Genomic DNA, 16,356 nt, shown 5'->3' with positions numbered 1-16,356 from the left:
GTTACAACTAAATGGCTTTTGCATAAAGGGCAAGCTTTAGAAATTCCTGTTGTAGGTTCTGCCTGTGTGGTTGAATTGAACTGGTGACCCCACCTGGAGTCAACCCACCGTAGCAAATTGTTTGACTAGAGACTTGGCTTGGAATGAAAATTGCTTGTGACTTAACTTGGACAAATTTGATGTAACAAACTTTTGTTGAAATGAACACAAGAAAAAAACAAAGTTATCTCCAACTTTCTATGTGTCAAAGCAAACCTGTCTCTTTTCACTAGACTGGTGCTTTATCATTAGAAATATCAGGGCATTATGATGGAAACAATTGGGCGGATGGATCAGACCTGTTTTGAAAAACATCACAGGTGACTTCATCAATAAAAAAGGACTTGTGACTTGACTAGCAGAAATTTAACATGGTTACAACACTGGAACCATTCTGGTAAGGCAGCAACAGGCTGGTACGCCTCAGCAATACCCATGAAGCATTATTGCAAAAGTGTACTAACGTAAATGAGAATGTTCCCCACCTGAGGTCGCATTAGGTAACATGAACCATTCCAAAGGGATTCTCTGAAGAAACAAATTTGGAAATGTGTGATGGAGCAACTCCTACAGGGAAATAAGTTAACACTGCTATTAAAAGTCACAAGTTTCCTAGAAATAGTATTTTCTCTCACTTCTTCCCCTTTCCTGACTCCTCTTTCTTTTCCTCTTTCTTAGATTTTTCCTCATCCTTTTTGTCTTTCTTTTGGAAGAGCCTCTTCTTCTTGGGCTTGAGTTCTGTTGATTCAGTGCTGTTTCTGTAACCATGGTAACAGAAAGAGAAAAAGATCTATTCTAAATTTTTACTACATTGATTTCTACTCGCAAAAATTGAATTGCTAAGTTAAGTAGAATGTGATTCAAACTGTGAATGATAGGGCCAGATTTCTGTAAAAAAGCTAAACTTTCTATTTTTCTAACCAGATTTTGATACATGTACATGTTTATGCTAGCACGCCTCGATTTTTCAAATGGAAAATATGACAAAATTCTACAAGTTTACAGAGTGATGGATATTTCGAATCAGGTGCACAGATTTTGAATGTCTGAGTCTCAGCTGCATAAAAGCTTCCTCAGATTTCTGTCAATTCAGGTTACGTATTAAAAGTAAAGCAATGCTAAGATGCAAACAAGTTGGTTCGAAAAAATGAGTACAAAAAGCAGACACAAAGTGCCCTGGATTCACTGTGGCATGTATTCAGATTGACATTTGATAGTGTGGCATAGTGTTTGTATTATTAATAAACTGACATGAAATTGGCAATTAAAGCGTAAGTCCATTTTGATTGTACTGCTATGAAAAGAACTGGCACACAGAATCTTACCAGTAGTTCCGGTGAGGAAATACAAGTTTTAGTTTAACAGAGGTACAAGTTGTGAGAAAATGTCTCAGGTATACATAGAAGAAGAAATTCCTTCGAACTTACTGAACTGGACCAACTGAGCTGACTTGGCTTTGTGGTTTGGATGGCTTGACAACATTGAGTTCTGCTGCAAAGAAATCACTGATTCCTGTGTCCACCGCAGGGGCAGTGCTGGGCCCGTCAAGACTAGGTGTGCTCTTCTGCGGCTGATTGGATGGCCGGGTGGGCCGTTGCCGGGGCGGCTTGACACGGTTCTTCCTGACATCACTCAGAGTCTCTGTTGCCTGGATGGCCTCGTCCAGGGCTTTGGTGTCTGCAGCGGCTTTCTTGGCTGTCTTCTTGTCCACCTTGGGGACCGGGGACTTGGGCTTGGTGGGACTCAAAGGAGGCTTCGAGACAGCCAAAGAGTCTGTCTGGTCATTCTCAAGCTTGTCCCCGGAATCCGTGTCATCCATCTCCACCACAGTAAGTTCAAAATCTACACCCAGAAACCCAAAGTAAAGAACTTACACTCAAATATACAAACCTCCCCATGTATAGAAAATAACAATAAGAAACCACAGTCTGGCTTCACAATAACAGCAGGAAAATTGCTCTTGTATTTGGAACGATTTATGCCAGCCAAGTGGGAGACAAACACGGCGAACTGCAAATACCTCGGACAAGTTCTGCTTGGCAATAAATACTGAAGTATTTCTTATGCAACTCAAAGCAATTTTTAACAATGCCATTTTGATCAAATGTTAAATATGTGGTAAAAACGCCACCTAGATGAATGTTAAAATTACAAGTAAAACTCTACGGCAATGACTGGTCAGTGTTTTACCTTTCATAATAACAGATCGAGGGCGCACTTTGCCTATTCTCCTCTGTTGGCCAGCCTCTGTGTCCTAAACAAAAAGCAGATGCATAAATGTAACGTGTTTGAAATAAAAAAAAATGGTCAGGCGCTACACACTGTCAAATTTAACGATTGCTCAAAAAGCACAGATATTACCCCAAAAAATGGAGAAAAGGAGAGAAAAAGAGACTATAGAAGTCTGTTAGTTATCAATGAAACCAGATGTGCCTAATTCCTTCAAGATAAATGCAATACCAGTACGGGCTAGGGGTTCAATAAAAGTAACACTATGAATGTATCCTACGAACAGTCGGCACTGCTATTCTGGTTGTGTTAAGTGTGGAAATGGTTTTAACATGCAGCATGTGTAAATACACCAATGAGAATTGGTGCTAGGGCAGCGCCAGACTAGTGTCTCACAAACAAATCTCTGTGTATCTCCATTCAGAGAAACAATTCTAATTCTCCTATTTCTCTTTTTCTTTTACCACAGCAAGTGCGACACTGGTACCAGTACAAATAAGGTACAGGAGCTGTCCGGGGACCTTGCTGGAGTTAACTCCAATCCTCAAAGAAACATCCTAAGAAAGCAGGCACTCCTGAATCCTCCACAATCCATGACTACAATGACTCAGTCTTGCATTGTTTTCCTGCTTCAACAACACTGGGACACTACAATGTACATGATGCATGCACAGTAAAAATGGCCCCAAGACGAAAGAATACAAACCCTACTTAAACTTTTATGTGATGTTGCCAGACACCTCTGCTACTAAAGATGTTTCTGTTTAGTTGTCTAGAGCAAACCAGTTCTTGTACTTACATGTATATTGCTAAGAAAGGCCCTAAAAACTCATTCTTGGTTCCACAGGTTGGGTGCATATCTGAACAGCAGATCCAGCTGCTTATGCGACAGCCAGATGGCCAATAAGAGACTTTTTGACAGTTACGTCCATCTTCTCAAATTTACAGTCATGTCAGCTAGAACTTCCTCTTCTAATTAGAGTCATACTGAATGGGTACCTACACCTACAAACTACTCGGACAGTATTCATACACACCCTTACACTGTCCGGTCAGACTTCAAAAGGAGATATGAAGAAAAAGCAGTTTGAAGTAGAAGACACGCAGGAAATAATGTGACCAGACAATACAGTAGCAATCAGACTGCTATATGCACACCGACATAAAATTGTACACACCATGATAAGCTGGCAAGCTGATATGAACAGACTCAGTCTTTGGGTCCAAAATTAGTGACATATAAGGAAAGCTTTCAGGAAACGAAGAGAATAACTACCAGGGAAACAGTGAAAAATGATGCAGAGTTTGGCTGAAGATACAAACACGATTTGTTGCATAAAAAGTTCTTCAGACTTAGCCAAAATTCTTGATTCAACAGCACAAGTACTCGCTTGTCAGACACTGGACAGTTACATAGTTTCTTATCGTTTTCAGAGCCGTGAAAAAAAGTCAGAATTTCACAGAATTTGCATCTCGGCACACAATAGATCATTAAAGAGAGGCCTGCATTTTTCCTTGAAATCACTTCAAGAAAGCTTCTTGAGTGTGTACGTTGTTAGTGTGAGTTCAAGGTGCATTGAATTGAGAACCAAAGGCAACATAAAAACTGATCAATGTAACCAATGGCTATCAATCATGCTGGTTTCTTCAACCTGAACACTGTAGCATGAAGACTGGAAAACTTGATAGCACTGACTCCAGTATTTAGTTTTTCAATTTATTTAAAGAATCTTTAGACCACTGCCGTCCATTGGTTAATCAGAGAAAAGACAAAGCCACACCTCTCCTTAAAAATTAAATCCCCAAAAAGTTCCACAAGTGACTCCAAGATATTTTGTAACTATTCCCTTCATTCATTCTATTCACAAACCTAGTGATTGTTGATTGCAAAGATAAATGGTCATGGAGTAACATTCATTCAGTGTTCCATGCAACATCGATCATGCGAAATTGGCACATTAATTGAAAAACAAAAATAAACGAAACCACACCTGGGCTATCAACTCAAACACGTATGTGAATTAAGACAATCCTACCATGACCCAAAAATCTTCAAAACGAAAAACAAAAATCTTTTTAAAAGGTCAGTTTGAAGAAAACAAAAATGGCACATGCTTAATACAATGTGTAATAACACTCTAAAGGAAACTTAATCAAGTTTGAAGATGAAGCAAAGATCTACTGTGTACAATGTAGGATACTTGTAAGGAATTTAGAGCGGACGACATGAGCATCATGAAACATGTCTGTAATTAATGCTTTGCAAAGTATTTGAAATTGACTCAGCTAAGAACAGAATTCATAGCCAAGAATCACGCATTTTGCTGTCAAGACCGTCATCTGCTTGGGAAAATTTAATCAGGTAGTTGAGATTTCTCTGCAGTTGGCTATTAAAGTTGGACTTGGTACATATATTAACTGAAAGTTCATGTTGCTGATGTCCACTTTGTGAACTTTTCTTGCTGCGTAGTTTGTGATCTGTTTTGAAAGACAAATCTGGAAGACAGAAATATCAATGTAATTGACTAAAATTAAAAGAAGGAGAACATTTTAAAGATCAACCTCTTTCATTTCTGCACCTTTGATATTAACATTTAATTTCAGAGTTTTGTTTACGTAAACGGTTAATAGTGGGAAGAGAACCTGAACACTAATACCGAGATGTGAGCAGACTGACTAAAAAAAGTGGTTATGGTTAGTAATACCCGGATCATAGGGTCAAAGGTTCAAATCCAGCAGGATTTGGATATATGCTGTGACCTTAGCCAAGTCACTCAACCCCTGTTTGCCACTTTCCAACCAAGAGTAAAAGTTAGTAACTTTGAGGGCAGAGTTGGTTATGTTTTCGCATCAAGGCCCCAAGGAGCAAAGATGGCTTGTAGATATGCTGATGACCAGGAATGACATGACAATAGCAACAATCAGCACCTCAGTCTAGCGTCTGACCTTTGCCACAGTTGTAAGTACTTGTAATTATCATTTTTATAATGCAGAGGTCCCAAATTTTGGTAGTTTAAAAGACAAAAAGGTTGTCATTTAGTTCGGTCCAGGCAGATTTATCTTTGGTGGATGTACAATGCTTTTTACTCCTGTATTTTCTTCCTTTACAGGATAATGATGGATTTTACTTGTGAGGTCGTCTACTGTTTCCATACACAGGTCACCTGCAAAAGCTCAAGATATATACATGAAGGTGGAAGGTTACATGGCTGAAACACTGACTGCTGTGAAGTAACCAAGTCATCTTTTTCAGTGGTACAGAATGAACACGGTGGTACACTGTTTGGGTCCAAATTATAAAAGGGAACTATGAGGAAATACCATTGGTAAGTTGCCAAAAAACACATATGCTAAAACCTTTCACCCCTGTAGTTGCCTTTTTTGAGCGACTTCACAGACCCAGTCATATCTATATTTTTAAATAATAGGAAAACAGCCTGAAAGAAATACAGCAAGCAATCATGGCTTGTCTCCTATCTCACTCACTGTATGGGCTGCAAGATGTGGTTACGTTCTTTCAACTTTAATGTTAATCAATTAACCTTTAGTTGTCTGTGAGGATGATACAGAGTAAGTATTGGTTGTCAAATCCACCAGTTTACACCTAAGTCTAATCACTACACAGAAAAATTTGGAGAGGGAACAAAGTTATGAGTACTGAAAGTTTTATTGTGCAGAAAACATATTCCAGGGAAAAAAAACTGCTCTTAATTGCTCGGCAAACTAAAATAAGACCATTATGATCAACTGGAGCATGTTGATGACAATGAAGCCTCATGACTTAAGGTCTTAAATTGCTACAGCAAACAAAATTCTTGTTTTGTTGAACAAAAGAAAAATAAACGAAATTACTTCTGAAAGACACGTTAGTAAACTGAGCTCTCTGCATGCTGGGATGTGCACTGTTAATGAGCAGGCTTTGTGCATAGGCATTCGCAAGTCAACACGAACAAAAAAGTGAAGCAAGTGTTACACTGGAGTGACAATCAGCCCTGGTCCACAGAGCTAACACCTGCCTTGAACCGGACGGACTCACTGCGGCCCATCTCACGTTTCTGGTAGCGTGACATTCTCTGGCTGGCCAGTTGGCCTGCTGGCAACACAGCCTCCGGACTCTGTTGGGATTGGGGTGGGTGTTAAGTGTCTGCTCATCAGTCAGGGAGTTTCAGAAGTACAATATGCGCATAGTTTACCATTGTAGAAAACAATTTTCATGCAATCAGCGGAGTCAGCTAATTTACATTCAATAAAAGTGGACGCAATGGACACAAGTCCAACGCATTGTTTTCCTTCAGCAACACTGTTAGTCCAAAATGAAATTTCTGCACACTTTTATTTCACCAAAAGTAAAATTACTTTCAAATGAGTATTTTTCATTAATTGCTTCTTAGAAACACTTTAATGCAATAAATAATGTAACAAAATACTGTTGATATGTTTCCTTTATTAGCGGCATAAGATTGTTCAACTTTCATCAATCACACTACCCATAGTCTGATGAGAAATATAAAACTGCATCTTATATTTGGCATTAGTAACGCCAAATTTATCCATAAAAAATGGCTTCCACACTTAAGTTTTCATTTTAATGCAACAAGGCAATTGATTTTAAAGTGATTGGTAACACAGTATAAATATCCAAATAATTTCTTTCTTTTTTCAAAAAATTTACCATCAATGGGACTACCCACTTTGAGGCATCCCCCATCCGTCAAAAAAAAAATCCAGATACACGTATTTGACCCTTCAAGCATTGTTGCACAAAATAAGCAATGAATGAGCAACTGTTTCTACAGGACGCATAATTCAAGGAATGCTCTCTTTTTCTGCAATGAGTATGAAGTCCGGATCGAAAAATGTAGCAAAAACGGGAGCCAGGAATATCATGCAAATGGATGTTAGCTCATCAAGCCCCGATTAATGCACCAAACCGTCACGTCCAAAAAGGTAAAGGACAGTCCCAGCTGTCTGCCCACACGCTAAAGGATACAGCAGTACATGAGTACTACTGACACAGAGTGTGTAGTCGAGTACTCTTGCCATAGATGAATACTCAGTGTTCCAGATGAGCTCAGCTGATATCTCATGAGGCACAGACACATTGTGCAAACATCATTGGTTGGATTGCGGATGATTGGGGTATGATATTCAAGTGACACTCTGAAAACACATCATTCAAATCCACTGCAAATGGATTTACAAACGGAGCTGCTTTCAATTTGACTGGTCCTCATCTTTCATTCTTTCCCAGAACTCTTCTCCTTCATCAGTGCTCGTGGGACCAGCAACCAATTTCACGAAACACGCCATCATTGTGAGCCATGCGTAAGCCTTCCACCACAAATTTGTGCCGTAGCTGCGCAATATATTTTCATTTGATTTCACAAAAAGCTCCCCGGCATTTTAATCACATTAAATTTCTTGGACGAGGACAATAATGCCTTTTCCATTTTTTACATCTTTTCCTTTCCAATATTACAGCAGTTATCCAACGGTCATTGAATTACCATTTTTGTCTTTTCTTCTTAGAACCAGACAGAAAATCTCTAAGTTCTCTCACACCAAAGTAAGCTTTTCATTACTCTCTGAAACAACATTTAACATTTCTTGCCTTGTTAAATTCAGCACTGATAAGCCTTTATCCCATGTAACAAGTTAGTGAAATCATTCCTTTTTGCTTTCTTCAGCACAATTTATGCCACCTAAAATGATTGCCAAAGTTACATAATAACTTTTTTGCGCAAGTTGCAGACTTGTGCAGTGTAAATTTTGTCAAATCGCTCTTACTTTGTTGCACAATATATGCAACAAATGTCGCATAAATGGCATTATGTTGTTGTGAAAAATGTCTTGAAATTGCCTGCGGCCTGTCATGCCATCATATAGCCCTGCTACTAACCAAACAGCAGGCAATACGACACAATGGATCTTTTCCCTCCATGTCAATGTCTTGCTTGCTCGTGACAACTTCAGGGGCCACATCATTGTTAGGTCCAACAGACTAGAGTGGAAGGAATGTCTATGAGATTTACGCCTTTTGTAAAGCAACGTGAAGTGAGGCAGACAAGAGTCTGTGTGAATCGTGCAAGATGAAAGTAAAACAAAAGAAAAACCCACAAAAACACCAACACGGTGATCTCCACACTCTCCAAATAAGCATAGTTTGCTGTGCAAACTTTAGGCAACCAAACAGAGGCCAAGCGTTAAGTGTGGCTGATGTGTGCTGTTTCCTGCGCATTGATTTTAAACAAGTTGCTTCTTAACGATAGCATTTCATTCTGATAAATATGGGAAGGTCACATGTGCCAGTTTTATCTTGACTCAAAATTTGATTTATCTTTTGTTATCTGTTGGCATCTCGACTTCTGAAAGAGTAACTGAAAATGAATGGAAACGCTCCTCAGAAGCAACAAGTTCTGATATATAAATGACAGGGACTTACAGGTGTATGCTGTCGATTCTTTGATAGCCTCCAAATTTTTCATCGATAATACCACTGCCCAGTGCTGAATTGTCTGATAATAAACAGGCCAATTTTGATACACAGCAAAGCCAATCCCAGGAATCTCCCAGTAATCAATTAAGACTCTGTGATTCAATGTTACCTTGGCTTCCTCTTCTCCAGCTACATCTCCATCCTCCTTCTTGGCATATTCATCCTTCTCATTTCCAGCATCCTTGTCATTCATCTCCATTCCCATGCCGTTGAATAGAACAGATCCTTTTCTCTCCCGATAATCAAGCAGCTGATCTGACTGCAAACACACCAACAGCAAAACAAAAACCAGGTCTCAAAGGAAGATGACCACTACAAACAGACTGATTTCTCAGCATAATTCCTTTCCTGTTTTGAACCTCCTTTTCGGTTGGTTTTGACACCTAATGCGTGCAGAGTAACCCTAGCTAAAGACTGTTGCTCTACAGTCCCCCTTTAACTTTCAAAACTAGCAAATTCATGTTCAAATCTAGTAAAACCTTGCTGCTGAAGTTGGCCAGAACATTGGTAAACTAGAGAAACAGCAATCTACTTGACTCCTGACGAAAATGCATGTATACTTCTTAGGAAGAGAACCAATAATCCTATGTGTTAAAAGAACTTCAAGTGGCGAGCAATGTTATACTTTATGTGAGGTGGTCAATTGTACAGTGTCATTTTACATACAGTATGGCCCAGCAACCAGCGAGGAAGATAATTTGGCTGTACTCAAAATTGAACCTTTTTTTAGATTTGTTGGCAATATGGAAATGTGAATCACAGAGTGGCAATGGTTTTTACAAACAGCCCAATTAAACCTCTTATGAGTAGATTTGACGTGGACCACTGATGAGAAAGGTTTAGCTTTTGAAGTAGCAGTGCTGAGCAAAAAGTCAAGGAGTTTTTCATTGCAAATTCCTCTCTTAAAGTGCATTTTTGCAGGGCCTTCAGAGAAATTGGAGGCGGCACCAAAGGCATTGACATGCTCAAAAACAACCTTCTATCACCTGATACATGTACAGCTTCAAAGTGCTCAGTAAACTCTTGATTACAAGTTGGTGAGTGCAGATACTGGTCTGTGCACGACACAAGGCTACACCTACCAACTTCTGATAGCTCCCGGTGAGTTGCTCCATAATTTCATCAATGAGGGTGTCTGAGATGTGGCTAGCCATTGCCAAATGGGCCTCTCTGTGCATCGCAAAGTAACAGTGCAATTAGAACGATTGGCTGGTGGTGATGGGCCAGGATGCATGAATGAAACAACCATAGCCAAAGCTATACAGTACCAAAGTGTGATGCCATTTTGAAGCAGGAGGTGTGGTGTAACATAATGGAGTACATGTGCTTGTTGGTTCACGTGCTGGTTCTCACACTAACGTTTTTTATACACACAACTGTGTGCGTGAGGTATTCACTTCCGCACTCTATAGCTAGATGGCCTTATCCGTACAAAAGTAGATCAGTACAGTTACAACCCCAAACTGAAAGAGGCTAAGACATATAGGTAACATTGGCTGAAAACCTGTTTTCTCGTATGGATTAGTCACAGTAAGATGTGACAAGCCATAAACTGTGAAATATAAGATGACAGTAAAACAGGACTTGTCAGGTAATGACAATATGACATGAGAGTGTATCAAATCAATGCGCAGATTAGATATATTATTTGTGAACAAAGTACTGACTCAAAAGTGCTGTGAGTGCGAGTCTGCATAAGGCTGCCCTGGTTGGGCCAACATTACACATGCCTATTGATGTTCCGGAATGACGTGTGTCAAAGTTCCTTTTGTTCACTCACAGTGTGAATGTCAGACCCACTCACCGTGCTTTGGAAATACACACTTCACAATGGAAACGCATTATTTTTACCTCCAAATGTACAGAAACTGTGCAACACGCACCATTTCACACATTGTTTGGAGTACTCTAAATCTTCAGTGTTACGGTAAATAACACCCCCCCCTTCAGGGTATCCCATTTCTGCAAACACTATCAATACCAATGAACACAATTTGCTAATGGAGATGCTCAAAACGGTCACAAACATTAGACCGGAATACAGCCCAGACAGCATTCAGGCATAGCAAAGAGACCGAAATTACCCCATTCTGTTGGAGACGGCTGCCCCAACTTGCTCTACGACATCTTGCAGGAATCGGGGCGGCATTTTGGTCTGCTCCTGACACATGGTTTCCAAGCTCTCCTTGAGGGTGCTGTTCAGCATGACGTTACTGCACTGCTCGTTGGCTGTATCTATCATGCCAGTTGCACTTGCCTGTACAGAAGTATGTGAACGAGTCAGTGATTTCCTTATGGCGATTCCAACCCTCCAACATCCTTCCACATTCTAGCGCTACGTCCTTGGAATTTATACCTGTATAAGTTTATGTACAACTAATGCACCATTGGTTTCCAGACAAATGGGGGTTTTTCGGGGATTCAAGAATATTCAGTTCAGAAGGTTCAGATAATCTGTACAACAGCACATTGAGTCAAAATCTGCATATCATCCAATCAGGGCTCAGGTCCCTGATTGAAATTATCAGAATCAATTATTTAATGGCATGTAAAAATGGGCGTGGATAAAGTGAATCAAATATGATGCCATGTCAAAAAATGAGTCTCCAAAACTGCTATACTTGTCAGTTGCATGCCCACAAATTAATTTTGTACAATGGAAACAAATAGGAACTGTTTACATTCACTCTTACCCACAAAATGCCCACCTGAATGGAGATCTTTCACAAAGTGAAACATCAAAACAAAGCACACAGTTTGCTCCATCCAATGCAAACCAATAAACAAACAGGTGACAAATATCCTCTGCACTCATTCAGGGTTGCAATCATACAACTGTAGACACATTTTCCCCTTATAAGGAAAGATCATTTTAAGTTTAATATTCAAGTTTTTATCTCGAATTTCAGAGAAATCCAAGAAAACCGGGGAAATCAGAGAGATCTCATCTTGCAGATGGCTACGAATCAGACTTATAAGTCGTATAAAGAAACTGCTTTTTCCAGTGATGTAAAATTTGTTTTCCTGATCATCAACACTTCAGTGGTAAACATCCTAAAATCCTAAATTGAAGTTTGGGAAAGAGGACATAAATGGCCGGTCAAGAACCAATCGGTGTCCTTTTTATTCTTTTTTTACTTTTAACGAGAGGAGCAGAGCCCAAAATGTCATGGGAAGCCAAAACGTTTTTGCAATTTCTTTTTGTAACCTTTACGTCCTTTCTGAGGGGTGGGCAAAGTTTGGAGCATTTTAATTGCTTTTGGAAGGAAGGGAAATGAAATCGTCCCAAAAATCACCTTCCTCTTATTACTTTTCAAAAACAACATTATTTCCTCAGGGGAGCCCCGTTGCCCACTTCTTCCCCCCCCCCCAATGGAGGTCATTGTATGAATCATTTTGATGCCCAATAAACTTCCACAGGGGAAAAAAGGGAAGCATGAACAGGAGTTTTGCTGCAGGCATCACATGTGTACACTGTACATGTACTGCAGTGAGTGAATGCTCACCTCCAATTGTGCCTCGACGATGCCTCTCAAGTCGCTGGCCATCTCGCCCAGTTTCAGCTTCAGACTGCTTGACTCTGCATTCAGGGCTACCTGCTGGAGGGCAGCCAGCAACTACAAACACACACATCACACACGATACTGTGCATTAGAGGGTGGGCAACCACCTCAGAGAAGAACCCCTAACTTCTTCAAGGTCTCCGGGGGTTTTCAAATTGATCCGATGAAAACCAATGATTGCAGAGTACAATACAATGCAGAATCCAGCAGAATCTGGTTTGTTCCTATTCAGGTTAGCAACGTCTAACAGAATGTTCTCGCTACTCAAAATTTGTAAACAATGTTGTTAGTTCATGGGGAGCGGTGGTATTTAATGTTTCTTAAATGCAGTGAACCAGGGAAGTAAACCTGGTTACATACACTACTCCAACCAACTTCCAAGTCAGAACACAGACTAAGAAACCAGCCTCTTTAACTTCACCCTCGGTGTTTGATTGCAGGTCGGTGAGAGAGAGTGTTTGCAGAGATTTTGGTGTTTTGTTTACTCTTGACAGCTTGGTGATGGGTTTAATATATCACAACAATCACAGCCTCAGCTCAAGGTGAATCACCAATCAATCTATCTATGTTTACATGGGATCAATTTCATGGCTCTATGTGTGGCATATGAAGAATTTCTGCTCACTATGACAGAAATTGTTCCCAGATTAGCAATGAATTCGGTTCAGACTCCTGTACACATCCTGTGGCAATGGATTTCATGCTTCCATGGTTAGCATACATTTATGTGCCTTTGCTGAATGCCAAGCCCAGGCAAATACTGCTGAAGGTAACAGATCTATGAAAGTGGGCTTTAGTGTCATATCTGAACCCAGCCAGTCCTAGTTCACCACCTACCAGCTTGGAGTTGTCTGCATCTAGGATGTAATCCTGTGCCTTATTGATATCTGCCTGTATGTCATCCTCACTGCAGTCAATCAAGCCCTTGATGGCATCTTGGATTTGTACTACCAACTTGTCTACCATCTGCGACACAAGTGAATCATTTAATGAAAGGCTACTTTTTTTAAGAAACAAAAGACTTGATAATGTACATGCACAATATACGTGGTTAGGTCGCACATCCTTCGAACCAATGCCGGTCATGGGATATCCTACAGTGCAGATTGCACATTCAAATTACACGAACATGTGCATGTATACAGGATCCAGTTATCAACTGTGCACACAGCAGTCTATGTAGTACTACTAAAGGATTGTCCCTCAGGATGTTGGAGCTTGTTTTTTCTCAAAGGAAGATTTTCTATGACTGAAACTGAAGTTCCTCACTTCCACCAATTTTGAAGTTCAATTAAAAATGACTGGAGATGAGGCTAGTCATCACTGTGTCCTTGTTGGTTGATTGGACATATCAGGAGGGAGAAATATATCTGTTTCTATCAATTGACAAATGGACACTTTTTCAGTAGAAATATATATTCCACCAGACTGATGAGTACTGCACATGTAGGTGTAGGACATGGTAAGCAAGTCTTGATAACTAAGGGATGCATGGAACCCAAGCTGCAGACTAGTGGGCCATGCGTACTTGAGAAGGTATGAAACACACCACCCATGTTCCAACAGCCAACAACGGACAAATCTAGTCACATTTCTTTGGACATTTCCGATGACCCCTTTAATGGCAGAAAGCACATGCATTCATACAGAGAGCTTGTCAACCATGGTTCTATCCCATAGTTACCACAATGCTTACTGCCACTGGTGGACATAACTGCAAATTCAACTGTCATTGGATTACTTTATGGTAAGTCCATGATAAAGTCGACTTTGTGGATACAGCAAGCACAAAATTGTGGACTTGTCCACCTACAATAGTGATTTAGCAGTCAAAAGACACAGGTTTTACGTTACTTTCCAAAGAATAAATTAAAGTATCCTTCCACACAATCAAGGAAGAGATTGGTGCACGGCACATATACGAAGACCGTACATTATACAGAACAGATTGGCTGCGCATGCTCGGCATGTTCTCTGCAAAACGTGCATTAAATTTTTTGCCCATGCCAACTGCTACAATCATGGACAAAATAGTTGGAACACCTTGTGGGAAGCGGGGTGAAAAGATCCCCCATTCAGTGTTGCAGTCATTTATTGGACCAAGATTAAGCCCAGCTTACCCAATGAGAAACAACATTGACAGGGGGGCGAGTGGGAGGCATGTTCCAACGAGATTTGTCCAGGATTGCAGCTAGGTAGCACGCTGTTCACAAGGCATCGGACAGTGGGTCTTTACACTGCTGACATGACTGTAGGAGATTAGCAATACTAGCGTATTCAAGGCACAGTGCCTGTTTGCGGATGTTTAGATACAGTACCTGGTGTGATGTGGTATACAAGAATCCCTGCTGTAGCCTGAAGGCCTGCTCATCCTGGAACTTATGCTGACTGTGGTTCCTTTGCAGAAGGTTCTGGATCTTCTGCAGGGAGGCGGAGGTCTTCTCAGGCTGGGATTTCAAGGCCGCACTGACATCATTGACTGGGGTTGGCATATATTTCAGTGTGTAGTTCCTGTCAGGAAGTGAACATTATTACCACTGGTACATGTATTTCTAATCTAAGCTCTGCTTTTATTAAACTCAACCAATGTTTTGGCCTTTGACACACACTTAAAAATCCTGCTGTTAATGACAGCACTGCATTCCAAAATTGTGTGCATGTGTGGTTATTTCCTGAAAACTATTGTTTCAACTTCTTACATGATTTTTACCCCTGGACTGGTCTTCGCATTAAAAATGAACAGCACAGTTGGCTCCGTCTACTCGACTGTGACCACGCCTCTCACTTGTCACTGCTGAAGAAATGACTGGTTCCTCACATTTAAACTCAAATTAACAAACATAGATCAGCTGGATTGACAATCCCCCTTACTGCCGGTTGAGCTTTTGACCCTACTGCAATACCAATGCGATAACCAACAAAATTCACAAACTGACCCTCAAAAACTGACTTTCCAAATGAACTCAGTTTATCTTTCACATATTCATTCCTCTTCACCGATAACTTCCAGAGGGACACCTGACATACATGTTGTGTTGTTACGTTCGACGGTCAGACCAAACTTTTTTCTTTTACTTTCTTTGCCTTACTTTTCCAGAGCATTGGCAAGATCAGTGAAGCCGACTGCTGTGATGCCGTTACCATCCAGCTTGACGGTATGTAGCTTGGTGTTCAGCTGAAGAGCCTTGGCCAACATACGGGCACCAATATCACCCATGCCGTTACCACTGAGAGAAGAAATATGGTACCATGTAACACTTGTAAGGGTTATTATGGCAATGGCATGCATACATGATGTGTGATTAGGAATTGGTGTCAAAATGCCACATCCAGTAAGCTTTGGACAGTGTTCACAAGCAAGGCACTTTACCGACACTTGTCTCCCCAAACTGGCAAGATAAACAACATGCAGTAGTTGCATTTCATTGGTGACAAGCAGATTGACTGGGCCAGCAGTTTAGTGTCATTAATACTGTATGCCCCATGCAAACACCAAGATTAGTTGGATTTATACACATCAGATGAAACTTAAACTGTACTCTCCAAAACTTAATAAGCACCTCGTTCATACAGGACCTAAATTCTACGTACGTGTATTACTCTACCGAAGCAATTCAGACGGCACAGTTTCAAGACAGAGAATAATGAATCAGTAAGGGGTGTTTATACAATGACCAAGACAGAATGTAAGAATTTGCCCTTCGTTTTATGAGGGCTCCATATTCCATGCTACGACACTTCAGAAGAAAATCAATTAACAGCTTGCCCCGTTATGGCTTAAGCCCACAACCTTCTGCTTCCTAGTGCAGACATGACTCAAGCTGTTGCAATCAATGTACATGTAGGATACACTGGAGAGATGGGACTTTAATCTTAACATGAGCCGGGGGTGGATGGAATCTGCCGGTGTACATTTTCTCTGATATCATCTCAACAAAGTTTTATGCATGGGGCCTTCAAGAGATTTTTCTTTGATGTCGTGCTGTCATTTTGACACCAAAACTACAAAAACAGGGACAGTCCTTCTCA

The 16,356-nt window shown here is 40.5% G+C and overlaps 1 protein-coding gene across 2 annotated transcripts in view; it reads right to left on the bottom strand.

Moving 5' to 3' along the window:
- LOC110986081 (F-actin-uncapping protein LRRC16A-like) overlaps positions 1-16,356 on the bottom strand; it is a 61,230-nt gene that overhangs the window by 8,079 nt on the left and 36,795 nt on the right. Inside the window, exons 18-28 of one of the 2 annotated variants that reach the window (XM_022247696.2) lie at positions 15,417-15,554; positions 14,646-14,838; positions 13,165-13,293; positions 12,271-12,381; positions 10,849-11,021; positions 9,847-9,934; positions 8,874-9,023; positions 6,285-6,383; positions 2,230-2,293; positions 1,467-1,881; positions 675-797 (exon numbers count right to left, since the gene is read on the bottom strand). In XM_022247696.2, coding sequence (XP_022103388.2) covers positions 675-797; positions 1,467-1,881; positions 2,230-2,293; positions 6,285-6,383; positions 8,874-9,023; positions 9,847-9,934; positions 10,849-11,021; positions 12,271-12,381; positions 13,165-13,293; positions 14,646-14,838; positions 15,417-15,554 — 1,683 coding nt within the window. The remainder of the gene's footprint in view (positions 1-674; positions 798-1,466; positions 1,882-2,229; positions 2,294-6,284; positions 6,384-8,873; positions 9,024-9,846; positions 9,935-10,848; positions 11,022-12,270; positions 12,382-13,164; positions 13,294-14,645; positions 14,839-15,416; positions 15,555-16,356) is intronic. The other variant, XM_022247697.2, reaches the window with a different exon arrangement.

Source organism: Acanthaster planci, linkage group LG06 (genome assembly GCF_054643075.1).
Source record: "Acanthaster planci isolate LZ-2023a linkage group LG06, COTS_SCS, whole genome shotgun sequence".
NCBI lineage: Eukaryota > Metazoa > Echinodermata > Asteroidea > Valvatida > Acanthasteridae > Acanthaster > Acanthaster planci.
Note: the sequence above shows the minus strand (reverse complement) of the source record. Positions and strands in the feature narration are given on the sequence as shown.